This window comes from Micromys minutus, assembly GCF_963924665.1.
Source record: "Micromys minutus genome assembly, chromosome: 31".
Taxonomy (NCBI): Eukaryota; Metazoa; Chordata; class Mammalia; order Rodentia; family Muridae; genus Micromys; species Micromys minutus.
This window is the reverse complement of record NC_137966.1, coordinates 16415109-16442941: the sequence shown is the minus strand read 5'-3', so window position 1 is coordinate 16442941 and position 27833 is coordinate 16415109. Positions and strand designations below refer to the sequence as shown.

Here is a 27833-nt window from a genome sequence, read left to right as displayed (position 1 = left end):
TAGAGCACTGACTGCCCTTCCAGAGGTCCTGAGTTCAATTCCCAGCAACCACATGGTGGCTGACAACCATCTGTAATGGGATCCGATGCCCTCTTCTGGTGTGTCTGAAGCTACAGTGTACTCATGTACATAAAATAAATAAATATATCTTTAATACCCCTGCTATGATAAAGTCGACACTGAATCTATTAGTATCCTCCTGAATAAGAACAGAAGATCGATACTCCCCAGAGTACTGGGTATCTTTTGGCCTTCCAGAGCGAGAGGCTATAGGCTGAGAAAGGCCTAAAGCCTGTGGTACCCCAAGTGGGCCCTGGAGCCACCCTTAAGTACATCTCTGGTATCTGGTCCTTAAATCAGGTAATCATACCTGAAACACACACCCGGGGAGAGGACTCCATGGCAGGTACTGTGGGGTCTGCACTGGCAAGTTGAGGAGGTGCCTGGAGGCACAAGTGGGTGTGGAAGCTGCTCCTGTCACAGGTGAGTTGGAAGCAGAGGGGTGCGGGTATGTATTAAATCCCACTGTTGCTGGATGGTGGTGGCACATGTCCTTAACCCCAGCACTCAGGAGGCAAAGGCAAGCAGGTCTCAGTTTTAGGCCAGGCTGGTCTACAGAGTGGGTTTCAGGACCATTACCTAGAGGTAGGACTACACAGAGAAACCATGTCTCAAGAAACCAAACCAAACCCCACTGTTGAATTTTTGCTTGAAATCCTCTTCTATCTGAGTCCTCCCAGTGCTGAGATTACAGACGTGTGTACCAGGCCCAGCTTTTCACAGGGGTACTGGGATTCTGACTCAAGCACCTTACTAACCGAGCCATTTCCTGAGCCCTCAGACTGTCTTTTGACTGGAGACAAATTCCAGGTGGAGGCCAATGCTGACTGGTAATCAGAGCCAGGCAATGGCTAAGATGAGAAGTGGGGAGTTACCTGCCTAGGAGGTATCCAGGGTCTCAAGAAGCAAACCTGGCCTTTGCTTGGGTACCACATCCATTTGGAGCTTACTGTAACTAATTGACATGAGCTCAGAAGAACTCAAGCTGAGGGTTAGTGCATGGCCCACTCTTGTAGCCTTTCCTGTGGCTGGGAATAGATCCTCAGAAGGTCCCCTCCAAGTCTTGACCTAGGCCAAGCAAACACCATTGCCCAGGAGTTATCAACCAAACCTATGATGTCCCCAGCATTTGGCTGAGACGGTGTGTGGTTTTGTGGCAGTGCAGACTATTATTGACACACAGAAGCTCTGTACCATGAGACTACATAGGGTTTATTGAGGGAAGCAGATGAGCAGAAGCCAGTGGTAGGCACCAGGCCATTACTATCCCACACGGGGCGGGGGGGGGGGTGTGCTCCATAGCTGGCTTGCTAAGGAAGAGGAACATGCAGCTCTACAACAGGGTGAGGACAGCTCTGGCCAGGGTGCAGCACACAGGAGATTCTGCAGTTCCCAGGGACTTCAGAATGCCATTACTAACATGGCTCCTTAGTTCTGCTAAACTCTACAGGAGGTGGGCTCCTCCTGACCTCTGGGCTGGCTCCCGAGAACTGTGGAAATAGGTTTATGCTGGGAAAGAAGGCAGGATGCAAAGTCTGCCAGGAAGGTACAGCGAAGCCTTTAGCCTGGCCTGCTCTGCCATGATCAGGGCTGGATGTGCCTTAGCAAGCAGCAAGTGACTAAAGACCAGGCAGGCCTCATACCTGTCCCTAAAAGGTACAACGAAACAAAACTCTGCTGTGACTTGCACTGTCTTCAGAGGGTGCAGGAAGTTCCCATACTTAGGATGGCTTCATTTTACTGAACTTCATGGAGCTCACACAGTGTCACACCCCACTGGAAAGCTCAGGCAGCATGCTCTGAAAGCAGATGGTGCTGAGGCCTGGACGGCAGAATGGGGCAGAGGTATATCAGTCCAGACACACTTCTCCACAGCTGTCTAAGGTCATAATGGTGAGAGCAGCATGGGACAGGCCTGCAGGCCACCCATCCGGCATGGTTACCACCCAAAGTCCAAGCGCTCCTCCTGGGAGACCTCTGAAGAAATATGACGGTCCTGGGTGCTTTGGAAGAGTGAAAAGAGTTGTCATCAAGCGCATCTGAATGGATGGGAAGCATCTGGGTGCCAGTTGCTCCTCTGCTGCTCCAGAGAAGACTCATGCCAACAGGACTGGCTGCTCAGCGTTAGCTCTTTGATTTTCCTGATTTTCCTGATGACAGAGAAATGTGCATCATTACAAAGGTTTATTTAAGCCAGGCATGGTGGTGCAGGCCTTAATTCCAGCACCCAGGAGGCAGAGGCAGGTGGATCTCTGTGAGTTTATAGCCAGCCTGGTCTACAGAGTGGGTTCTACAACAGCCAGGGCTATACAGAAAAACCTTGTCTCAAAAAAACAAACAAACAGGGCTGGAGAGATGGCTCAGTGTTTAAGAGCACTGACTGCTCTTCCAGAGGTCCTGAGTTCAATTCCCAGCAACCACATGGTGGCTCACAATCACCTGTGATGGGATTTGATGCCTCTTCTGGTGTGTCTGAAGAGAAGCAACAGTGCACTCACATGTATAAAATAAATAAATCTTAAAAAAAAAAAACCCCAAAACATTTAAGGTAATATTTATGGTCTGAATTGTTTGTTTGCTGACTGTATCTCACTATAGAGCTGAGGCAGGCTTGGAACTGACCATGTGGCCCAGGGTGGCCTTCAGTATGTCTCAGCCTCTGTAGTGCTAGGTCTGCAGGCACTTTCTACTTCTCCTCAGCAAAGATAAAATCAGTTTATTGTGCCCGGAGGCTGTCCTGAGAACCAGCAGACTTGTGGGTAACTGTCTTAGTTATTTAACATATGGTCACAAATCACCCCTAAACAATTTTGGGGGTCAAATGATAAGATTGGCTGGGCAATTGTGACTCACAGTGAAGCTGAGGAACAACATCACCAGGACCACAGTCGATTTAAGGAAGGACTCACTCCCAAGATAGTTCCTGCTCCAATCCCTTCTTACATTAGATCTTGTAACTTTTATCACTCTTGGATAATTCAGTGGTTCTGAATACTGAATGCAGGGTCTCACACTTCCTAGGCAGCTGTTCTACCACTGAGCCACACGTCCAGTTTCTCTCCCTAGTAACTCATTAAATAAATCATTGAAGTTGTTTTCATATCAAAAAGTGTTATATGTAATAGCCTATGGCTGCTTATGTGTATGGCTGTTTTATTCATCATTTTATTTATTTATTTATTGAGGCAAGATCTTTCTATGTAAACCAAGCTGGCATTGAACTCACAGAAATCTGCCTACCTCTCCCTCTGTGGTGATGGGAGTAAAAGCATATTCCACTATAGCTAGCTTATTATTTTAACTTACATTTTTATTTATATGTAATACGTGTGTATCCGTATGCCATGTGTGCTCCCGAGGTCTGAAGAGGGTGATGGATCCCCCGCAAGTGGGGTTACAGATGCTTATGGGTGCTGTGAGCTGGACTGGGATCCAAACTGAGCCCCCTAGAGCAGCAAGTTCCCTGAGCCACTTGTACTGCCTCTCCAGCCCACGATTTGTTTCTCTCTCTCTCTCTCTCTTTTTAAGATTGATTTATTTTATCTGATACACTGTTGCTGTCTTCAGACACACCAGAAGAAGGCATCAGATCTCATTACAGATGGCTGTGAGCCACCATTAGGTTGCTGAGATTTGAACTCAGGAGCTTTGGAAGAGCAGTCAGTGCTCTTAATCGCTGAGCCATCTCTCCAGCTCCCGATTTTTTCTTACTCTGTACAGCAATACCCCCTCTTTCTTCTTTCTCAGGTTTTTAAATTTTCATTTTTATTTTATGTGTATTGGTATTTTGTCGGCATATCACATGTTTGCCTCCCAGAAGAGGGTGTTAAAGCCTGTGAGCTGGAGTTACCGCTGGTTGTAAGCTATCATGTTAGTGCTGGGAGTCAAATCTGGGTCCTTTGCAAGAGCAGTCAGTGCTCTTAACCCCTGAGCCATCTCTCCAGCCCCAGTAAATGCTTCCTTGACCAGGAATAGAATCCAGGCCACATCGGTAAAGTACACACATCTGTAATTCTAGTCTTTTGATTCAGAATTCAAGAATGTCCTCAGGGGACTAGAGAGGTGGCTCAGCGGTTAAGAGCACTAGCTGCTCTTGCAAAGGACCTGGGTTTAGTTCTCAGCACCCATGTAGCAGCTAACAACCTTCTGTAACTTAAATTCCAGGGGACCCAACTCCCTCTTCTGGACTTCATAGGTACCAGGTACCTATATGGTGCACACACATATATGCAGCAAACATTCATAGAATAAAAGTAGATCTTTGAGCTGGAGAGATGACTCAGAGGTTAAAAGCACTGACTGCTCTTCCACAGGTTCTGAGTTCAATTCCCAGCAACCACATGGAGGCTCACAACCATGTGTAATAGGATCTTATGCCCTCTTCTGGTGTATTTGAGGACAGTGGCAGTATACTCATGAAGTAAACAATCTTTCTTTCTTTCTTTTTTTTTTTTTTTTTTATATATTTTTTTCAAGAGAGGGTTTTTCTGGGTAGCCATCACTTTCCTGGAACTTGCTCTATAGATCAGGCTGGACTTGAACTCAGAGATTCGCCTGCCTCAGTCTCCCAAGTGCTAGGATTATTGGCCTGAACTACCACCCTTGGTGCAAACTAATTTTATGTGTGTGGTACCTGTATTTGAACACACAGCATTATTTGCATTCTTCTGGGGTAGTCTATTTTTCATCAGATTTTTCAAGAGACAACAACCTCTAAAGTATTGAGCTGTCTCAGACTAAAAGAGGAAGATCGGTTTGGAAAGAGAGCTGGGCAAAGGTCGGGGAAGAAGTAGGTAGTTTCATGTCAATGGGAAGGGACCAGGAGAAATAAGAGGCAAAGGTTCTAGAAAGGCAGAAGTTAGGCCAGGTCATTCAGTGAATACCTTTCTTCTTCTTCTTCTTCTTGGCTGCACTGGGGGCCTTCTCCCGCTGCCTCGGGGTCTTCTCCCGCTGCCTCGGGGTCTTCTCCCGCTGCCTTGGGGACTTCTCCCGCTGCCTCGGGGCTTTCTCCCGCTGCCTTGGAGACCTCTCCCGCTGCCGCAGGGCCTTCTCCCGCTGCCTTGGAGACTTCTCCCGCTGCCGCGGGGCCTTCTCCCGCTGCCTTGGAGACTTCTCCCGCTGCCTCGGAGACTTCTCCCGCTGCCTCGGAGACTTCTCCAGCTGCTGCTGTTGCTGCGGGGCCTTCTCCTTCTCCTGCTGTTGCTGCGGGGCCTTCTCCCGCTGTCGCAGGGCCTCAAGGCCAGCCAGGTCAGGTGGATGGCAATGACTCCGCATCACCATGACCCGCCGGCCCTGGGTAATGGCGCGGCTGCGGCAGCCCAGCCGAGCCTGGTCTCGACACATCCAGTACACCTTCTCACCGGCAGCTTTCTCCTTCCTGTACAGGAAGGACTCATACACAAGGAAGCGGCCTCCAAGGGATGTCTGCAGGAACTCCAGTGGCTGCAGGGGTTCTGTAAGGCAGAATCATACTGTGAGGGGACCACCGGAGCCCCAGTCCTCGGCAACAGGGGACTGGGCCTCTCTGTGTACGCTGTAATCCCAGGAGGATCCACTTTGGTCCCTGTTCCCATCCCTTTGCCTACTCCTCGGGGCTCTGGGGACTAATGGTCAAACATGGTCCTGATCCTCTCTAGTATGTTCTTGCTTTCCTTCCCAGGGCTCCAGTGGTGCCAGGACTATCCCAGGAGCTCTGCTGGAAGCCTCACCAGACCATAAACTCAGCACTTGCTGGGGGGGGGGTCTCTCAGACAGAGGTGGGGTCTTGCTAGACAACCAGAGGTTCATCTGGTATTTGTACCGGGGGGTGGGGAGACTGTCATTCCGCTGGCCACCAGCTGGCCACAAAGCCATTCTCAGTTTTTATGAAGCTGGAGTCAAAGGCCAAGTGATGTTGGGGGTGTGGCCAGAGAGAGCAGTAAAAGCAGAAGCTAGAGCAGAACAGGCCTAGGGAGAAGGCAGGGAAAAGAAGAGATCCAGACGGGATGGAGGGTCCCTAGGGCTCAGTCATGTGTGTGTGCACTTCTGGTGACTGACAGCCATGCTACCCCTGGCCCACCACCCCACTTTTTCTAGAGCTAGTGTCTTTTCGCAATAATAACCAATCGCATGGTAAAATTGGTACCTTAAGCACAGATCCTGGAAGAGGTTGGGGTGCTGCAGGGCAGTGAGAAGCCACACTCCATTCACATACCTGGGCCTTCCCAGTGGGTCAGGTTGGGGAAGTTCTCCCTCTGCCGAAGGGCTTCCAGGCCACCCATGTCCGGTGGGTGGCAGTGCCTGCGCATCACCATCACCCGCTGGCCCTGGGTGATGGCGCGGCTGCGGCAGCCCATGCGAGCCTGGTCCCGGCAGGTCCAGTACACCTTATCGCCAGTCGCTTTCTCCCGCCTGTAGAGGAAGGACTCATACACCAGGAAGCTGCCTCCCAGAGGGGTCTTTAGGAACTCAGGCCCTTCTGTCAAGAAAGGAAGGAAGAATCAGGGAAGGGACACGGGAGCTAAACCTGGCCTTGGGTGGGAACATCCCCATTTTCATAGCCAAGAACACCATACACCTTGGTGAGACCCTACCACCCACTTCATGCCTTCTCCCTGCTCACAGTGAGACAGTCCTGTGTCTCCAAACCCCACAGTGCCCTCAGGGGCCAGGGTCTGCTTGTCCTGAGGCTGGAGACTAGCCAGGCCAAGCCCCACAGGTGAAGTTTTCCATAAGGAAGGAGGTGGGGTGTTTGTTTGTTTATACAAGGTACCCTCCAGACTAGTAGACAGGTCTCCACAGCTCAAGAGTTAGTTGGGGTCAAAGAAATAAAGAAAACAAAAACTATACATATATTCACAAAAAAAAAAAAAAAAAAAAAAAGAGTTAGTTGGGGTCAAAGCAGCTCAGAGCTGAAGAGGAAAGGTTTGAGTCTCATGACTCAAGGTCTGCGTGTGCTTAGGCTGGGCTTAGGCTTGAGCTGTGGCAGTAGGAGGAGCCTGAAGGACAGCCCGGCCTTGTCCACAGGACCCTCATACCCTGCCTCTCTTGTTCTTACTTTGACCAGGCACATGGGCTGCTGTGGTGGTGTTAATAAAAATGGCTCCCATAGGCTCACAGATGTAGAAGCTTTGTCACCAGAGAGTGGTGCTATTTGAAGGATGTGGCCTTGTGGATAGATGCAGCCTTGTTGGGGTGCGTTTTGAGGATCCAGAAGTCTAAGCCAGACTCTTTCTCTTCCAGTCGCCTGTAGATCTAAATGTAGAACTTTAACTACTTCTCCAGCACCATGTCTGCCTGTGTGCCCACAGGTCCCTACTAGGACAACACTGAACTAAACTTCTGAAACTGTGAGCCAGCCCCAATTAAATGATGTCTTTTATAAGAGTTGCTGTGGTCATAGCATCTCTTCACGGCAACAGTACACCGACTAAGGCAGAGTTGGTACCATGGCCTCGGGCATGGCACTGAGCACGCTTGCTTGCTGGTGGAATGTGGACTTTGCAGCTTTGCATCAGGAAAGCAGTTGAATGCACTAATCAAGGCTTAATGGGCCATACTAATAGAAACATGGAAGACAGTGACAGACAGGGATGACAGAAGCTGGAGAACAGCCCTGAGAGGCTGAGGGCCTGAGTAGAGGCGTCTGACTCTGGAGCTCCTAGAAAGGTGGGGAAGGAGGCCAGGAGGTAAGGGTCACCTGCAGAGCAAATCACCCCAGAGGCCAAGAGGAAAGCAGACATCAAACTGAGGAAACTAAGCCTTGTGGCTGTGGGAAATGGTCCACCTCCTTCCATAGTGGAGACGCCATGAGATTAGAATGTTTGTCAGGAAAGGGCTGGAGAGATGGAAGTAAGCGGTTAAGAGCACAGGCTGCTCTTCTGGAGTACCTGGGTTCAATTCCCAGAACCCACACTCACAACCATCTGTAACTCCAGTTCAAGGGGGGGGATCTGATGCCCTCTTCTGGCCTCCACAGGTACCAGGCACAGACTCTGTGGACACCAGGCACACAGACAGTACGTACACGTGCATAAAGACAGACAGATAGAAAGACAGACTGACAGACAAAACAGCTATACACATGAACATCAGAAGAAAAACATGGTTTTCAGGAGATAGAAATGGTACAGGACAGCAGCGGACTACGCGGAGACAGTGGAACTGGAGAATGACAGGGTGCAGCAAGTCCAGCCTAGCTCTCATGACACACTGCCCAGCAGGCGTGCAGGGAAATTGCCAACAGCTCCACATGAGCAGGGTCTCAATGGCTTCTCCAAGACAAGTGCCTCAAGGACCTCCCAAGCCAAAAGAGAGCGGGGGAACCAAAATAAATAAATAAATAAAATCCCAGAGACAGGGCATCTGGCCAAGGGAAGCCAGGTGACAGCCAGGCCTGGCGTCATCCCCAGACAAGGATACAGCAGGCCCAGCAAGCGTTGGCGCTGCCTGTTGATGTGATGCAGGACAGCAGCACAGGATGGGGACAGTGACAGGCTCCTAGAAGAAGAGGCACACACAGCAGCTGCTAGACAGTGGAGGAAGTGCACAGGGAGAGACGGGCAGGAAGTTCTAGCTCAGCAGGGGCAGAGCTTGGGAAGAACAAATGGCAGCTATGGTGTGTTCAGATAGTTCAGAAAAGAACGGCACCAGAGAAAACTGACACCTACATGTTATCCTTAAACCACACATGCATGCCATAATGTGCATGTACATATACATGTATACACATGCACCCACGCACACACACGAGCACACACACACACGAGCACACACACACACACACACACACACACACACACACACATACACACACATACACACACACATACACACACATACACACACACACATACACACACACATACACACACACATACACACACACACATACACACACATACACACACACACATACACACACACACACACACACACACACACACACACACACACACACGGGCAGGCAGACCTCTGTGAGTTGGAGGCCATCCAGGGCTACATAGTTGAGACCCTGCTTCAAAATACAAAACAAAGGTCTGGAAAGACAGCTCAGTGGTTAAGAGCGATGACTGCTCTTCCAGAGGTCCTGAGTTCAAATCCCAGGAACCACATGGTGGCTCACAACCATCTGTAATGGGATCTGATGCCCTCTTCTGGCCTCCAGGCACACATGCAGGCAGAACAATATAAATAAATCTAAAAACAACAACAAACCAAAACATAAACAAAATGTCCAAAATCTACTCAAAAAATATAGCAAGGCTAAATCACTTCAACTGGTTGTAAGTCAGCTGAGGGGCTGAGCGCTGTCCCCCTGTGAAGGCTTCGGTCACTTTCCCAGGCTGGACAGCCGAGTGGGCAGAGCTAGAACTCCAGCATGCAGGTGTCTAACAGACCATGACACTGACCTGTGGCCCTCTGTCTGGCCTTCTACACTTGCAACCCCTACTGATAACTCCTAAAGTGTCAGAGGACGGGAGACTAGGTTTACCAGGTTCCAGCATGGAAGATTAAGAGTGGAGTTGAGGAGAGACCTGGGAGAACCACACCCAGATGAACTGAGTTTGGGGGACAAAAGGTGGGAGGAGCACAGAAGAGAGGACCATGATTTCCAGAATATTTATAGAAGGAAAGAAGACAGGACACGTGTAACAAGAGGAAAAGCTAGAGGGTCTCCCCAGGTACCTGGGCCATCCCACTGAGCGGGACCTGGGCGTTTCTCCCGCTGCCTCAGAGTCTCCAATCCTAACAGGTCAGGTGGATGACAGTGGCCTCGCATCACAGTCACCTGCCTGCCCTGAGTAATGGCGCGGCTGCGGCACCCCATGCGTGCCTGGTCCCGGCAAGTCCAGTACACCTTCTCTCCGGCCACTTTCTCCCGTCTGTAGAGGAAGGACTCAAACACCAGGAAGTTGCCCCCTAGAGGGGTCTTTAGGAACTCTGGGCCTCCTGCAGGGAATGGGAAAGGCAGTTAGGGGTGGGAGCAGAGGATGTATATTAAGAAAGCGCCCCGGGGAAGGAGGAAGATAGGTTGAGAAGGCTGACTAACCCCCTCCCAATCTGAGGCAACCAATTCTGGCCAGCAAGTCCCCAAACATAAGACTCACCGGGGTCCACATCCTGGTCCTCCTCCTCGGGGGATTCCTGCAAGGATTCCTGCTGCTCCTTTGCTCGTTTCTTGGACCTGGACCTACTGAGAGTCAGAGTGCCCTGCCCTCTGCGGTAGAACAGGCTGTCCACCCCTTGCAGCAGTGTGTCCTCGATGTCATCACAATCCTCCAAGTCCCCAGCCCCAATCCGCCTTGCCTGTATCTTCTTTATGGTCTTCTCCTGCTGTCGCCGGGCCTGCAAGCCTTCCATGTCGGGTGAGTGGCAGTGGCTGCGCATCACCGTCACGCGCTGGCCCTGGGTGATGGCTCGGCTGCGGCAGCCATGGACCGCATGCTCCCGGCAGGTCCAGTACACCTTGCTTCCCACCGTCTTCTCCCGCTTGTAGAGGAAGGACTGATGCACCAGGAAGGTGCCCCCATAGCACGTCTTTAGGAATTCAAGAGGCCGGTACCGTACTGGAGGAAGGACCCAGGAAAGTCACCACACCAAGGACCAGAGACCAGGAGTGCCAGGAGGAACCGTCATATACTTTGCTCCCAAATGTTGACACATTTCCCTGAGCTGGGCACGTCTGAAGCCCAGACCATTCCCACCAAGCCACCCAGTTCACACCCTAATGGGAGGGGCCGAGCGGGGCCCTGATTCCGCAGATTATGTTCTGGGCCACTCTTGCCCATATTTTTCTACGGTCTGTCTAAAAATTTTTGTCTAGTTTTGTGTTTTACAGTGGATAGAATTAGGCCCCAGGCTTCCAGCATGCCGGGCAAGTGCTCTATGACCGAGCAACATCCCCAGCCCTCCTTTTGAATAATGTGGGCACACCTTCGAATAATCTTACAGAAGCACACTGAAGAGAAGCTCCCCTCCCACCAGTGCAGCCGCTCAGACTCTCAGATCCTTGTGGGTCAGGAGACACTGAGCCTCCTGGAAGCCACACCCACCCCCTCTAGCTGCACATGCCACCTCCCACCTAGCTAGCCAGTGCAGAATACGGCACAGTTAGCATCAACCGTAAGCTCCAGAGACTCCAGACTTCATGAGGATTCTGAAGCCACAGACCTTTATCTGCAGGGCTGGGATTTGAACCTGGGACTCAAAAGCTAAACCTTGCTCCTGGGAACCTTGCCCAAACTATTCCAGAATCACAAACCCTGCCCATCGATATGCAGATTTCTGGACTCCATATAGGGCTCAGCTACAATTAAAAAAAAAAAAAAAAAAAAAAAAAACTTGAAATGCCCTGGGATCCCCAGACCACGGAGCTGGCTGACCTATGGGCTAACGGTGATATGGATACATTTATATTTTTGACTTTAAGCACACTTTGAGAACCCATTTTAAACCTCACATTTTCTCTTGGGCATGAAGGATCTAAGGGTTCTACCTCCCGTGGGGGTAAAACATGTACTCACCCACTCCTGGTGTGGGGCGTTTCTTGGGAGGCAGGCTCTGCAGTGCCAGGGCTCGGTACCCCTGCTCCTCCTCCTCTGGAGCTTCCGTGCTTGGCTGAGGGGTGGGCTCTGGCTCCGCAGGGTACAGCCATAGGCTCATCCCATCTTCCCGGACTTTAGCGCCCTCAGGCAGGTCTGAGCTGGGCAGCTTTTTCTTCTGGCGCCTTTTCTTTCCCAGGCTCTTCTTCTCGGGTGGGTGACAGTGGTCCCGCATCTCTGTGACTCGAAAGCCACGGGTGATGGCCCGTCCCCGGCAGCCTAGCTCTGAGTGCTGGCGGCATTTCCAGTACACCTTGTCCCCCACGGCCTTCTCTTGCTTGTACAGGAATGACTTGTGCACCAGAAGGCGGCCCCCAAATGGGGTCTTCAGGAACTCCAGGGGCTGAGGGGCAACTGGGGGCATGAAAAATCTGGATTAACTTCTCTAGAGCAAGGCTCAAGGTCAGTGCCCTGGGGAATGGGTCTTGGAATAGGTCAGGCATGTGGGCAAAATGCATTATTGGGCTCCTAGCTGCTAGGCAAGCCCAGGTTCTAAAAGATGCTTTTGTGGAAAGGGAAGGGGTTTAAGGAGCTTAGAGAATTCTGCATATAGCTGCAGTTCTCATGAACCTGGGGGAAGGACCTGGGGTCCAGGATATGGAATGTGCTTAGAGACTAAGAGGCTCAACTGGAAGGAAGAGTGGGGTATCCAAAGTCATTTGGATGTGGATGGATATGGGTAGGCGGGTCAGCAGATTTGGCAGAGCCAGGAGGATGGCAGGGCTAGGGAATCTCACCTGCATCTACCCTACTACGTTTCCGGTGAATTATCCGTCCCTGCTTCTTGGGTGGCAAGACCTGGTTAGGTAGGGTGGCGGTGCCAGACGTCTCCTGGGACATGACATTTGTCGGCTTGGGTCTCTCCTTATCCCTGGCTGGGACCAGATTGGAGGACTCTTGAGGTTTCTTAGCTCCAAGACATGGCTCCTGGCCAGCTCTCACACTCTCAACCTCCTGTTCGCTGGGCTCAGGCAGGGGCATCCTGGGACCGAGAGCATGGCCCTCAAAGGCCACCTTCAGCCCTCTGGCAGATAGGTCACTCTTCCTCTTCCTAGGCCAGAATGTGGGAGCTCAGAGCCTCTGTCCTAAGACAAGAGCCAAGGCAATCAGTGGAGGAGGCCCCCTGGGTCTCTAAGGAATGGACCAGGGATGGAGCTTGGGGGATATGAACTTGCTTGGTGTCCTGGGATTGAGAGACTGCAGAGGGACGGGACCTAATATAAGCAGGAGCCTGGGCCAATGCGCTATCAGTACCTTCCCTGACAGCCCCATCCAAACCTCCCTGTACATTAGTAAACTTACTACATAGTACATGCCTCTCCAGGGCTGCTGCTGACTAACATACTAAGTTCCCGAGTTTCAGTGTCCAGCACAGACCCCTTCCAGCATCAGTATTACAGGGCGAACATCTCATAGGATGAGCAGGGAGAATGCCTGAGAATGGAGAGGTTGAAATCCCACTCCGCCTGCTCAGATGCCTGCTTACCTACCTGGGCTGTCTTTGGCCTTGTGTCTTTTCCCTCAACGCTGGGCACCTGTCTCAAAGAACCTAGGCCAGCGGGTACCAGTACTCTGCATGCTATTAGGCTGAAGCCTAGCCCTAGGGAAGCGTGACCCTCTGGGCTCACACAGCTTACACTCTGACCTACTCTGGAGGCCTCAGCTCAGCCTGAGTGACCTTGTAGTTGCTGTTCTAGATGCTGCCCTGACTGGCCTGGTTCCAGGCCTCCAGTCTGGACAAAGATGGCCAGATCTGGAGTAGCCCAGGGTGGGCTGACCTTCCTAAAGCAACTGAGTAATATGGAGTTAGCAAGGGGACTCACCCTTCAGTAAGAGCCATTAAACAAGACTGTAGCACTCCAGGGGGTGCTGGAGAGATGGCTCAGCGGTTAAGAGCACTGACTGCTCTTCCAGAGGTCCTGAGTTCAATTCCCAGCAACCACATGGTGCCTCACAACCACCTGTAATGGGATCTGATGCCCCATTGGAGATAAGAATATATATATATATATATATATATATATATATATTCTTTTGTTTTTTGTTTTTAAACTAAAAACCACTGCTAGTATTTTTTTCTTACAATTTTATTTTAAAAAACAGAGATACATGTACAGATTTTTAAAGGCATTTTGGCATAAAACTCTATGAATATATTTTTGTCAGCACTTGATTTTTTTTAAGGTTTGATAGTATGCACTGAAATCTTACTAGTTACAATAAGCATAAAGTACATGTTAAACAAAACGGAGCATGGAAATAGTCAAAGTTTTCTTGGTGTGTATAGATTAAACTTAATGACTTTTAAATACCCAAAATTGCCACAACTAACTCTTCTTAGCTCTTGAGTTATCAATGATTTAAGGTCTAGGTGTCAACTCTGAGAGGGTGCTATACACTTGTTTTGTTTGTTTGTTTGTTTGTTTTTCTAAGAAGGGCTGAGGCTTCCACTTTTTGGCCTTTATATATATATATATAAATATATTATATAAATATATATATATAAATATAATATATATATATAAATATTATATATATATATATATATAAAATCTTAAAAAAAAAAAAAAAGCTTAGTGGTGCACAACTTTAATTCCGACACTCAGGAAGCAGAGGCATTCGAATCTCTGAGTTTCAGGCCAGCTAAGAGAACACGGTGATACCCTGTTTAAAAGAGAAATTAGAGATTTTTATTAATTATTGGGAGATTTTTGTTTTTGTTTTTGAGACGGGTCTCACTATGTATTTCTGGCTATCACAGAACTGTGCAGATCAGGCTGGCCTTGAACTCCAGATCAACCTGCCTCTGCCTCCCTAGTATCGGATTAAAGGCTATTCCACTATGCCTAGCTGATTTAGTTGTAATTTGTGTGTCTGTGATCGATTGTGTGATCAGATTCCCCGGTATTTTCACGTAGTTGTGACCCAATGATATGGGAGTAGGGAATCAAACGTCTGTATTCTGAGCATTTCAACGCTCTTAGCCACCCAGCCATCTCCAGCAGTCATTTATTCATTGTACATCTATGTGTGTGTGTGTACCTCATACCTGCAGAGGTCGCAAGAATCTACCAGACCCGGATCCTCTGCAAGAGCAGCGACTTCTCTTAGTCCCGCTGAGTATCACTCCAGCCCATTTTTAGCTTCTTTACGAGGACCCACAAGTTCTCTGGGTCCAGTGCCTCTTGGTCCCCCATTTCTGCCCCGCGGATGCATGGTCTAGGCGCCTACATCAGCTTCCTAAAGATGGAGTCTTTGCCCTCTAAAATCAGAAAGCCCACCCACTCAGGGCCAGGCTTCCACCTCCACAGAGGCCTTTCAGATGGCTGTGCCAGCAAGGCTTGCTGCGACCCAGGTCTTATGGGTCCCTCTGCCTCCTCCAGAACAGAGGCTTTTTCCTCAGTCAGGCTGGTGTGAGAGGGCTGTGCCCTGGGTCTGAGAGCAGACTGTACGAATCTCTCAACAGAAGCTTCTGTTTAATCACACTTCCGAGATTTATCATCCCAAAAGAAACAAAGACGCTCCCATAAAATAGAAAGATCCCATGAAAAAGCTGGTCTCTGCAACAGACTAGGTCTAGACTTGAGGGACTACGCCCACTTCTAGCCATTAAAGGGTTTGGGGTACCAGCCTGTGTTACAGTCCCAAGTGCCTCCACTCAGGTAAACAGTCACTAGATATGGTGACTAACCCCAGCAAACACTAAAACTCTGGAGTGCCATCACACATGAACAATGAATCCTGCCTTCACATGTAAAGGACAAACAGCAACAAAAACAAAAGGAAAGGTTAAGAGAGAGCAAAGGGGTAGGTGGTGCTGCGTGCTTTTAACTCCAGCACTGGGGAGGCAGAGGCAGGCAGATCTCTGTGAATTCAAAGCCAGCAAGTTCCGGGACAGCCAGAGCTACACAAAGAACTCTTCTGGGAAAACAGTATAAATATATACATGAGTGTGGCATACAGGTCAAGTGGGGTCTGAGGGCACCAACCAGGGCTGAGGAGGGAGAGCAAGAAGTAAGTGTTAACTGGGTTGGGGGTTCCGCGAAGCACATGTTCCAGTGAAATGAACGATTAGCAATGGAATCAATGGTTAAGTTTCATACCGTGTTTCACCTCGTGTACAGGAACCACCTGTGTTATCCCATCTCCCTCCCAACACGGACAAACCAGATTCATCTACAGCACAGATTTCTAAATAACTGGTTATGTCTCCCCAATGGAGAATCTCATGATTCTGAAAGAGCTGGAGGATTGAAGTTAGTGTCTGAGTGCTTGTTTTCTAGGTGTGAGGGCCTGGCTCCATCCCCAAAATACATGCCCCCTATTTTTTTGGTGGGGGAAGGGGGTTGTTTTGGGGTTTTTTTTGTTTTGTTTTGTTTTGTTATGTTTTGTTTTGTTTTGTTTATGGAGACAGGGCTTCTCTATAGTCTGTCCTTGAACTTCAATATAAACCAGGCCAACTTCAAATTCACAGAGATCCTCCTGCCTCTGCCTCCCCAATGCTGAGATTAAAGGCATGCCACACCATGCTTGGCTTCACCTCAGTGAGAGAAGCCAGTAAGAAAAAAATCAGTCACTGGGCAGTGGTGGCCCACATCTTTGATCCCAGAACTCTGGAGGCCAACCTGATCTACAAAGCAAGTTTGAGGACAGCCAGGGTGCTACACAAAGAAACCTTTGGTGGGTGGGGTGGGGGGAGAAAAACCAGTCTCTCAGGATTTGTTCATATAATTAAATAGAGTGGACCAGCACACAGAGGCTGAAACAGTTGCCTGCTGGGATCTGGAGTTTGGCAAGTAATTGCTAAACGGTGTAGGCTTTTATTTGTAGTCATGAAAGTGTTCCAAAATTGGCCATAGTGATGATTGCAGACTGTAACTGTATTAAAAACACCAATGGAGGGGCTGGAGAGATGGCTCAATGGTTAGGAGCACTGACTGCTCTTCCAGGGGTTCTGAGTTCAATTCCCAGCAACCACATGGTGGCTCACAACCATCTGTAATGGAATTCAACAGCCTCTTCTGATGTGTATAAGATGTTGACATTTATGTTGATGGGGATGTGGGTGTTCTTTATATAATCCTGTGTTTGGTCTTGTTTACCTTTGTGTCTTTGTATGTATGTACAAGATTATATACACATATGTTTGAATACAAGTGGAAGTCAAATAATAGTCTTGGTGTCAGTGTTTGCCTTCATCTCACTTGAGGTAAGATTTCTTACTACTGTAAAGGAAAGCCAGGCCAGCTTGTGTGTGAAGAGTCCTGAGCTTCTCCTGCCTCCGTCTCAGCACAGGGCTGGGATTACAGATGCTTGCTCGACACCACATCCAGGCTTCTGTGAATGCTGTGCTACAAACCCCAGGCCTCCTGCTTGTACATCAGGAGCTTGACCTCTAGGATCACATCTCCAACCCTATTTCAGTTTAAAACAAACAAACAAACTAAATTACCTTTTATTTATTGCCTATGTGCACGTGTGCATACATCTGCTTACAGGAGACGACACAGCACACGGAGGTAAAAGGCTATACCACAGTCAGTTCTTTATGGCTAGACAGATTCTGATTCTAACCAGGCCCTCGGCTAGGCAGCAAGCCTTTACGTGCTGAGACATCAACATTTATTTATTTATTTAGGATTATTATTATTTTCTTGTTTTGAGACCAGGTCTCACTATATAGATCAGGCTGCCTGGAACAGAGGAGATCTGATTCATTAATTAGCTGTGGTTGGTCCTGAATGCCTGATCTTCCTTTCTCTACCTCCAAGTGCTAAGACTATATATACACCATGCCCAGCCTTGTATCACTTCCTTGGCCCGATGACTTAGGCTTTAATGAACTCATGTTGTAATACCGACCTCCCACTCCATAGCGTCTCCAGGTTAGACCCAAGTGAACAGGACATCAAGAGTCTACAGCTGGGCTAGAGAGATGGCTCGAAGGTTAAGAGCACTGACCTCTTCCAGAGGTCCTGAGTTCAATTCCCAGAAACCACATGATGGCTTATAACCATCTGTAATGGAATCTGATGCCCTCTTCTGGTTGTCTGAAGATGGTGACAGTGTACTCACATCTACATTATATAAAGTTTTCGGTTACTCTTCCCACCTCCCTCCCCTCAGTACTAAGCTCCCAGAGCAGAGTGACTACAGCACTCCCCTTGCTTGACTGACACGTGGCCCTGCTGGTGGTCACAGTTGCTTGGGGCACAGCAAGAAACTCTGCAGTATTTGAAATTATCCAGTGCCTTTCAGATATAACTAGGTCCAATCCCTAATGACTAACTAAAACCCTGAAAGTCAGATGCTCTCTTGTCAGCTAACAGCAGAGCAACAGTTACCTTCTCACGGGAGACAGACTATATTACCATGCTCCTTGGTGGACAGGAGACCTGGGCCAAGCTTCAAACCTTTTTTGGCTAATCTCACTTGCAAAGTAGGAAAGGTGATGAACGGGAGATGGCTCAGTGGGTAAGAGTACTCGCTGTACAGGTGTGAGGAGCGGAGTTCAACTCTTGCTGAAATTGTGAGCTTCAGGTTCAGTGTGGGATGCTGTCTCAGAAAGATGGGAGATCCGTTCCTGGCTTCTTCCTCTGACCCCACCCCCCTTCCCCAAGTAATGGATGAGATACTGCAAGTGAAATTCATACTGATTGCTCTTCCAGGGGTCCTGAGTTCAATTCCCAACAACCACATGGTGGCTCACAACCATCTGTGATGGAATTCCAGCAATGAGGAAGGGAGGTAGGAGGATCTCTGTTAGAAGCTAGCCTGGTTTTGGTTGGGAGTTCCAGGCCTGTCAGGGCAGCACAGTGATACTCTACCATGACCAATCAACCAATAAACAATAACAACAACAAAAAATCTTCCCGAGTGCAAACAGACACCCAAAACAACAAATCCCTCCTGAGCCGGGCATGGCGGTTCACACCCATAATCTCTGCTACAAAGAGTCTGAGGTTGGAGGTCACTTAAGCCAGGGAGCTCAAGACCATTTTAAACAACATAGCAAGGTCTTGGCCTGTACTGGCTGGTTTTTCGTCAACTTGACACAAGCTGGAGTTATCACAGAGAAAGGAGCCTCAGTTGAAGAAATGCCTCCATGAGATCCAGCTGTAAGGCATTTTCTCAACTAGTGATCAAGGGGGGAAGGCCCAGCCCATTGTGGGTGGAGCCATCCCTGGGCTGGTAGACCTGGGTTCTATAAGAAAGCAGGCTGAGCAAGCCAGGGGAAGCAAGCCAGTAAGTGACATCCCTCCATGGCCTCTGCATCAGCTCCTGTTTCCTGACCTGCTTGGGTTCCAGTCCTGACTTCCTTTGGTGATGAACAGCAGTGTGGAAGTGTAAGCTGAATAAACCCTTTCCTCCCCAACTTGCTTCTTGGTCATGATGTTTGTGCAGGAGTAGAAACCCTGACTAAGACATGGCCTCAAAACATTTTTTTAATTAAATTTTTTTAAAAGTAAGAAATGTCCTACATGATTTCAATGGCTTCCTCTAACAGCCTCTTCCATGAGTCATGAGTAGGCAGAGCACTTTACCTGGTTAATAAACCCTGTGGTTACATCACAGACTGGACACAGTATCATTCAGCATGATTCCGTTACATCCTGGGAGTCTGTGTGCAAGCATGTTCTAGAGACAGGAGAAAGTGGTAACAACCTCCAGACTCTTAACATGGAGTTTCACAAGCTCCACACTAGTGACATTCTAGACCTGATCTCATTTCACTGTGATGGGCAGGGTGGGGTATGATGTTTATTGGCACCTTTGGCCTTTAGGTACTAAATAAAATCTACTACTACCTCTTTTCCCAAGTCACCGTGGAACCAGTACTCCCGGGTGTCTTCTGGTGGTTGGGAGGAATGGGACAGCTGACTGAGGGTACGGTTTCAAAGCATTTAGCAATACAGACACTGCAGCAGGACAGGGCAGTACATACCTTTAATTCCAGCACTCGGGAGGCAGGGGTTGGAGGATCTCTGTGAATGTGAGGCCCACGGATCAGGGCTACATAGACAAACCCTGTCTCGAAACAAAGAAAAAGGAATAAGGCCGACAGTGATAAACAGCCTTCTGTGTGCATACACAGAGGCACACACACACACACACACACACACACACACACTCAGAACGGTAAGGAAAACCCACAGGAGACATGGGAGGCCAACTGGTATATTTCCCCAATCCTTCCAGCTCAGAACCTTGGCTAGGTGGACTCTTTACCTAGCCTGATATACCCTGTGTATGTGATCACAACCATCTCCCATCTGTTCCTGTCATCAAGGGCTTCCTTCCTCACTGCCTCCTCTTCCACCCTACGCCATGCTCTGATGGTCTTCACCTCCGACCACTCCAATTCTTCCCAAGAGTCCCGACAAGCTGACAAGTTACTCTTCTTAACAATTCAGTTTCACATCTCTCCCCAAGCCAAGGCCACCTTCGTCTGCATCGGTGAGCATACATTATCAGCTCCCATCTACCTCACATGCTGTTTTATTCACTACGTCAGACTAGTGGCACTTGGAAGAACAATGAGAGAAACAAACATATGTGAATCATATCAGAAATCTAAACCAAACCCAGGCAATGGTAAGGACCCTGGAAATCAGAGAAGTGAAGAACAAAACAAAACCGCCACCACAACAAAAAGATTTTTCTCTGGAATGGGTTATCTGATTGTAGGGTAAGGAATAAAGAAGGGTTTAAAGCTGTCGGATAAACTAGGTCTTGATCAATGGGTTAGCAAGTCATCTGGAATGGAACGGAACGGAACAGAATGGAATGAATTAGAACGGAGCCTGAACAGATCTGCGTCATGTGAGACTGGTAGGCAGCTCTCTTTAAACTTGTGATTCACGAATCTCTCTTCAGGCACAGAATATACGCATTAAACATATTTCTCAGTCTAGAATGCGTCACAAAGTTTGAAAGCCATAATGGGCAATCTATAGTCCAATCGAGGGGGAATAACAACTGGCAAAAAAAGTGCAAGGTCACTGGGACATGCGGCCGACACGAATGGGCCGCGACGGAGGACAGAGCCTGATGGACACGCACTGGGCAGGGTGGACACGGTCCAAGGAAGATGGGCGAATGTGTGGTCCCGGATTTAGTGGCGTTAAGATTCGTACAGGGGTCGGGTGGGTTGATGGAGAGATCAGATAGAAAGGAGGAGCACCGTGGATGTCCGACAAGAGGCGCCCCAAGCCCGAGCTGCAGAGCTGGGGCCCCTCCCCAGCACCGGGCGCGACCCCAGGGTAGCCAGACCAGGCATCGCTCCGCTGGCCCGACCCTCCCGCCCGTGGGGCCCGTCCTCACCGACGGCAGCAGGCCCTGCCTCTCCGGCGGCTGAGCCACCGGGTCCTTCGTGCGAGCGTCCGCCAAGGGAGGCGCCGGCCTAGCAGCCGGGGCTGCTCTAGGAACCACGACCCCGCCGCCCGCTCCCGCCGCCAACTGCCCCCTGGGGAGCAAGTCCGTGCCCGCGCGCGCGCCCCCGCGAGGCACCGGCTTGGAAAGCCTAGACACAGTAGCGAGCATGCGCAGCAGAGGCGCGGAGCCATTCCTGAGGCGTACACTATTTCTCCGGGTCTTCTTTGCGCAGTGTCAACCTGACACCCTAGCCAATCAAAATCGGGGGCGGGTCTACTAACATAAAGAAGGCGGGACAACCCAAGGTCCCGCTACTGCATCCGGGGGGCGGGGCGACAGGTGAATTTGTAGCAGGGATGCAGTCTGAGCGTCATCACTGAGAGGATGCCCCGGTATGGATAGAGAACAGGACCTTTAATAGGATTTGACTGAATTCTTACGAAGTTCGTACTGTTGCCTTAAATGCGTCTTTAGGCCTGTGGCCTTCAGAACTTTCTTTTCTAGTTTTTAATTAAATTTTTTATTTTATTTATTTTGTTTTTTTTTGTTTTTTTTTTTTTTTTTTTGAGACAGGGTTTCTCTGGGCAGGCCTGGCTGTCCTGGAATGCTCTCTATAGACCAGGCTGTCGTCGAACTCAGAGATCAGCTTGCCTCTGGCTCCCCAGCACTGAAGAATACCGAGATCAAAAACGTGCACCACCGCCACTGTTTTTCTTCTTCTTTTTAAATGTATTTCTGACATATTTTAAATATACATTTTATGTATTTAGGTTTCTGTCTGCATGTGTACCCGTGCACCACGGGCATGTCTGGTGCCCATGGAGACCAAAAGGGGACATAAGATCCGCTGGAACTGGAGTTGCCCAGAGTTACGAACCATCACGTGGGTGCTGGACATCAAACCTGTGTCCTCTGGTCTTACTAACTGTTCCGTCTCTCCAGTTCTCAAGAACGTCCTGGAGAGCACACTGAAGCCCTTAGATATCCCACACTCCCAATCCAAGACAATCTGGGATTTGAAATAGTGACAATAGCAGAGCACATGTTTAAATAAGAATCCAGGGGCTGGAGGGGTGCAGTACAAATGAAACAGAAGCAGGAGAGTCGGGAATTCAAGTCCATCCTCAGCTACATGGCGAATGCAAGGCAAGCCTGGGCTACACGAGACCCTGGGTCTTAAAAATAACACCATAAGTGAATAAGTAAGTGGAAGAAAAAGCAATGTTTTTTTTTTTCTTCTTCTTCTTCAGAAATCTAGAAGCTAAAGACACAGAAAGAAAATGTGAAGCCTGGTATGAAGGGGCAAGCCTGAAATCTCAGAATTACGGAGACAGAGGCGGGAGAATAAGGCCACCCTGAGCTACTCAGTGATTCCTGGGAAGCTGATTCAACATAGGATGTCTCCAAAAACAATGTTGGAAAGGTGGCTTAGGCAGTGTTTCTCAACCTTCCTAACGCTGTGACCCCTTAAGACAGTTCCTCATGTCGTGGTGACCTCCAGCCATAATATTGTTGTCGTTGCTACTTCATAACTGTAATATTGCTAGTTATGAACCATAATGTAAATATTTTTGGAGATAGAGATCTGTTGAGGGGATTGTGGCCCACAGGGTACGAACAACTGCCTTAGAGGTTCTTAGCACTTAAACTGCTTTTGCAGAGGGCAAAATTCAGTTAGGAGATCTGACACCCTCTCTTGGCCTCCTCTAGAATCAGGCATGTACATGTTATAGACACACGCATGCACAATGCTCATCCACATGAAATCACCTGTCTTGAATAACAAATAAATAAACAAACAGCAGATAGTCAGACAGACAAATCTTTGAAAACAAACAAAGTTGAGTGTGGTGACCACATCTGCAATCCCAGCCCTTGAGGATTTTGAGAGAACCTCAAAAACAGTAAGAGCAACTCCAGTTTGGCCAGGCATGATGGTCCATGCTTTCACTCCTAACTACCTGGGAGGTAAAAGAAGAACAATCAGGAGTTCAAGGACACAAGGAGCCCTGTTTTTAAACCCAAGGTTTATGAACAGGCATGGAGGGTTGGAGAGATGGCTTGGCGGTTAAGAGCACTGACTGCTCTTCCAGAGGTCATGAGTTCAATTCCCAGCAACCACATGGTGGCTCACAACCATCTGTAACGAGATCTGATGCCCTCTTCTGGTGTGTCTGAGGACAGCTACAGTGTTCTCATATATAATAAATAAATTAATAAAAAAATTAAGAACAGGCATGGTGATTGCTCAGCTGTAATCTCAGCATTCAGGAGGCGGAAGCAGGAGGATTGCTTGCTTGGCCTTGTACCTCTTTCTTGCTTTTAACACAGCGGAAGAATCCTGGGATTAGCAGGCTTCCACATTTGCCTTGCTGCGCCTTAACCTCAGAGTTGATGCAACACCAGTTTCAAGCAACACCCCCAAGCCACTGGTCCACTGTCCACACATCTATTGTACACACAAGCAAAAGCTATAAGCCCTCTGCAATTTGGTAATCTCAGATCTGGACTCTCAGCTCTCCCTCCCATACACTGTATGCTGTTTATGGTCTCCATACTCCATATGGAAAACTCAGTAGCCTAAGTAGACAGAGATCCCTTCCCTGGCAGTGTTAGTTTATGTAGTGTGGGAATGGGGCAGGAAGTGGGGGCAATAACTCTAATACACCATATGGTGCAAGAAACCACGTGCGCTTAAGGAGCCTTTGTCTGGCAGTCTGCCATGCAGAACTGACTGAGGGTGGTAATCCAAGACCGCACTCCAGGAGGCGCTCACAACCCACACACCTTAGAGATGACGTTTGCACACAAAGCTAAGGGTAGGTAGCCTTGTTCCCTTCTGGCTCCTCTTCTCCCTTACTTCCCTGTAGTCATCCACCAATTCTACTCTCAAGTGTGTGTGTGTGTGTGTGTGCATGTCCCTGTGTGTGTGTGTCCCTGTGTGTGTGTCCCTGTGTGTGTGTGTGTGTGTGCATGTGTGTGTGTGTGTGTGCGTGTGTGTCCCTGTGTGTGGAAGCCAGAAGTCAACAGTGCTCCTTATTATTTTTTGTCTGTGACTGTGCTTTCCAGGAACCTGAACACATTCTCGCCTCCAAAGGTTCTGCATGCACGTACTACACAGGCATACATGCAGGCAAAATTAATATAAGATTTTTAAAAATTAAAAAAAAGTACCACAGCCCTGTAAAATCAATACAACAGAATGGCATGAGAGAAATATGCCAAATATCTGTTTCTGAGGCAGTCAGTTCCGAAGACCTGTTTGGAACATAGGGCATCCGTCCTAAATTGAAAAAGATAATGTTTTTCATATTCAGAAGTGGTTTTCAAAAAATACAACCTGTAAGTGAAAGAGCTGGGGCCAAGACCTTGGCTCTTTGAGTCTCTGGAAGTTCCCAGCTTGGGAACTGGAGGGTAATGATTCTTTCCTTTCCAGTCCACAAGGTGGAAAGGGGCCCGCACACACACTCACACACACTCTTTTTAGGGACTCACACTGTGTGTGTGATCTCGTACTCTTGTGAGGATTCTGTGCAGATCCTTGACAAAGGTCAGGTGCAGCTCATCCTTCCTCCATGGTACCTGTAGGGAGGAGGCCAGGGCTCTGTGCCTGGGAGCCGGCAACCTGATGGTCTTCTAGAGAGCAGCCTTCGGTCAGGAAGGACAACGGTTCTTGGCAACCTTGGAGGATTCAGCTAGAGGGAATCTGAGGCTCTTGTGGAGGGGAGGGTCAGGCAGGAGATTGGGTTGTCAGCACCCAGTTTCAGGTACCAGCAGCACAAAGACAAAGACTAGGGAACCACTCTGGGTTGTGTCAAGAGCTCATTTTCCAGGCCAAGGGAGCGCCTACCTCAGCCCAACAGTGGTGGAACATGCTGATAGTCCTTGAACTTGGAAGGCAAAGGCAGGCAGATCTGAGTTCAAGGCCAGCCTGGCCTAAAGAGAGATTTCTCATTGTTATCTGGAAACAAACAAACAAACAAAAAACAACAAAAACTACCCATGGTGGGAAATAGCACACTGCTTCTTTTATTTTCTCTCTCTCTCTCTCTTTACTTATAAAAGTAACTTATGCAGCAGCAGTGGCCAAGGTTACAGAGAAGCGCTGGGGGCCTTGAGGAGCACAGTGGCCTCCTCTGGACTTGAAGACGACACCCCTGACCCGCCATTGTCTTCTGGAGCATCTGTTTCTGTAAGAAAGACAGATAGGTCAGCTTGGGAACAGAACAAAGGAGGGCTGGGAAAGGCTGGCCCTGGGCTCTTCTACTGTAAGCTGAGAGCCACTCTCACCCTAGCTTCTTAGGGGTTAGCAGAGGGACAGATGTCTTTGTTAAGTGACTTAGAGAACTGCCACAGTGAGGACACTGTGACAAGTCCAGAGTCACAAACATTTAAATCATTTCCAGGAACCAGCCGAGCAGGAAGTGACTGAATGACCACTACCTGGCCAGGGGTGAGGCAGAGACAGGGAGGTCTGCTTGTAGGAACAACAGGACAGCAGGTTGTCCACTGATCAAGAGCCCAGCACAGCCCTGAAGGGGTGCCATCCTTCCCTTGGATGCCATCTGGAGAAGTGAGTTTTGTCCCAGTTCTCACAGAAACTAAGGCACTGCGGAGCCTGAACTTACACAAGAAGCAAGAAAAGGTTGGAAGGGCCCCGTGTGGGAAGACCAGTTTCTCAGCCGGAGTCCATTTCTCTCCTTCTATGCAGGTGGTCTCCTGGTAATAATAAGACTGGCCTCCCATGGGGCTAGGAGACCCCTTTCTCTACCCCTGTGCTGGTAAGAACCAGGTGGGCAGTCAGGGATGCACCCCGAGCAGGGCTATGGAAGCTCTCACAAAGAGCTAGCTTACCAAGGTCTTTCTGGACTCCTCCATGCTGCCCATGCTGTGGGTAGGAGGCTGAGGATCCGTATGGTCCCCAAAGAACTCCAGGCTTGTAGCTATGGGCACTCCATCTTGGCTTGCCTAAGATTTTATCCCCTAATGGTGGGGATGGGCAATGTGAATAGGAAACTCTGTGACCTTAGGCCATTGCTCTGTACTCTTGCCAGATGACCGCATGGCTGGTCCCCAGGGGTCTCCTGTGCAACGGCAGAACATGGAAGCCCGGGACTACAGCTTTTCTCATCCCCAGTATCTCAGGGCCTGAAAGGTGCTGCTTGTGCTGGGAAGAGATCAGCTCATTTATCTGCCGCTCAGTAACCCTGAAGGTGTGTTCCAGTTAAGGATTTCTTGCCTCAAGCCTAGGTGGAGAGGGGGAACTGCCAAAGACTGACACCCACCCATCCTTATAGGTAATGGACAAGAGAGATAATGACAGAGATGCTCACATGGACAACAATCACACAGGAAACACACACAGGAATTGGCAAACGTATGCACACACAATAACACACACACACACACACACTCACAAAAGACACACAGGTTGGGCTGGAGAGATGGCTCAGAGGTTAAGAGCACTGTGTGCTCTTTCAGAGGTCCCAGTTTAACCTGCAACCACATGGTGGCTCACAACCATCTGTAGTGAGATCTGCTGCCCTCTTCTGGCCAGCAGGAATACATGCAGGCAGAAAGCTGTATGATGTATACGTAATAAATAAATAAATAAAAATTTTAAAAATGACACACAGGTTAGGGAACCTCCAGTGTCACCCAGGAAGGTGCCTTGTACCCTTCCTGGGCCTCCAGGTGCTGTGGGCCTAGTTCTCTCCTTCTAGCTCTAGTGACTTTGGGGACTATGTGTGTGGGCACTTCTGTGTCTAAGTACATCCTGTGGCGGTCACCTGGGCTTTCTTTCCCCACCTCAGCCCCACCCACAACTGTCCTGACACTGAGTACTCCAAGCTTGGCCACTTGCTGTTTTCCCCCATTCCCTTGAATGCTCATCGGATACCCACCAGCATCTTTCGCCTGTCCCCAGCCAATTCATCTGCTACCTGCCACCTCATTCCTCCCAGGAAGACCTGAGGAGACCAGGCTAGCCCCATGTCAAGTTTCCAGGAACTTGACATGGGGCTAGCCTGAGCTGAGTGTAGAGAAAGGGACAGGTCGTTTTCATCACCAACCGCCCACCCAGTCACATGGGAGGAAGGGGCAACCATGATGGGGTGACCAGTCAAGGACTGAGGCTCTCCTCATCTCAGCGTTGTAAGAGAAGGCACCAAACTTTCCCAGTAAGCCCCGTGTCCTTTTCCACCTGCAACTCCTAAGGTTACTCCTTTGCTGCCTCCTGACAGTTCCCTGCAACGGTCCTGTCCTTTGTGGAGGCTTTAGTGTAGGTGAGGCTGGGGCAGAGGAGACAGACAGGGGAGTCCCAGTGCCCAGTGAGTGCACAAATGCAAGTCTACAAACTGACTCAAAAAATGAAACTCTGGAAGGGACCAGGCATCTCTGAGGGAGCAGAGCCAGCTACAAGAGCCTCACCTAGGTTCAGCTTGCCGCGTTTCTGCTCGGGCTCCGGGGGAGTTGCTTCAATGGCCCGTTGAGCCTCAGGATGAGTCTTGAGGAGGGCCTTAGCCAAGGTGGCTGGGCCTGGCACCCCCAGGGACATGATACAGTGTACTCCTTTGCGCTTGGCCCCAGCCACTTTGGCGCTGTCTTTGGAGGCTGTCAGCAGGACCAGTTTGGAGAATTTTCTGGGCTTCCTGGGGGCTGCTGGGACCACATCTGTGCCAGGCTGGGGAGGTGGCTCCTGGCTGGCCTTCATGCTTTCACCCTCCTGCTCACTGGGCTTGGACTGGGGCATCCCAGGACCAACAGCCTGGCCCTCGGGCCACGCTCAGCCCTGGCAGATAGGTCCCGTCTTTTCCT

General features: G+C 49.4%; 1 protein-coding gene across 3 annotated transcripts; it reads right to left on the bottom strand.

The window, feature by feature from the left end:
• Window positions 1–1266: 1266 nt before the first annotated feature.
• On the bottom strand, window positions 1267–27769 carry LOC308413224 (FLYWCH family member 2). 3 transcript variants are annotated; one of them, XM_080908123.1, is made up of 9 exons: window positions 20967–21120; window positions 19588–19670; window positions 12380–12727; window positions 11565–11996; window positions 10149–10607; window positions 9727–9990; window positions 6254–6517; window positions 4944–5513; window positions 1267–2210 (listed from the first exon to the last, which is right to left on the bottom strand). In XM_080908123.1, the coding sequence occupies exons 3-9, from the start codon at window positions 12621–12623 to the stop codon at window positions 2185–2187; spliced, it is 2259 nt and encodes a 752-aa protein (XP_080764249.1). In that variant the 5' UTR covers window positions 12624–12727; window positions 19588–19670; window positions 20967–21120; the 3' UTR covers window positions 1267–2184. The 3 variants fall into 3 exon arrangements, with proteins under 3 accessions (XP_080764249.1, XP_080764251.1, XP_080764250.1); XM_080908125.1 differs by lacking the exons at window positions 12380–12727; window positions 19588–19670; window positions 20967–21120 and adding an exon at window positions 27447–27769; XM_080908124.1 differs by lacking the exons at window positions 1267–2210; window positions 4944–5513; window positions 6254–6517; ... (4 more) ...; window positions 19588–19670; window positions 20967–21120 and adding exons at window positions 25103–25207; window positions 27447–27769.
• Window positions 27770–27833: the final 64 nt, after the last annotated feature.

Coding starts and splice junctions, on each gene's coding strand:
- LOC308413224 (XM_080908125.1), bottom strand. CDS start 27,768: ATGCCCCAGTCCAAGCCCAGTGAGCAGGAGGGTGAAAGCATGAAGGCC. Junction 9,991..10,148: donor GGACCAGGATGTGGACCCCG/GTGAGTCTTATG, acceptor CATTCCCTGCAG/GAGGCCCAGAGTTCCTAAAG. Junction 6,518..9,726: donor CGCTCAGTGGGATGGCCCAG/GTACCTGGGGAG, acceptor CTTTCTTGACAG/AAGGGCCTGAGTTCCTAAAG.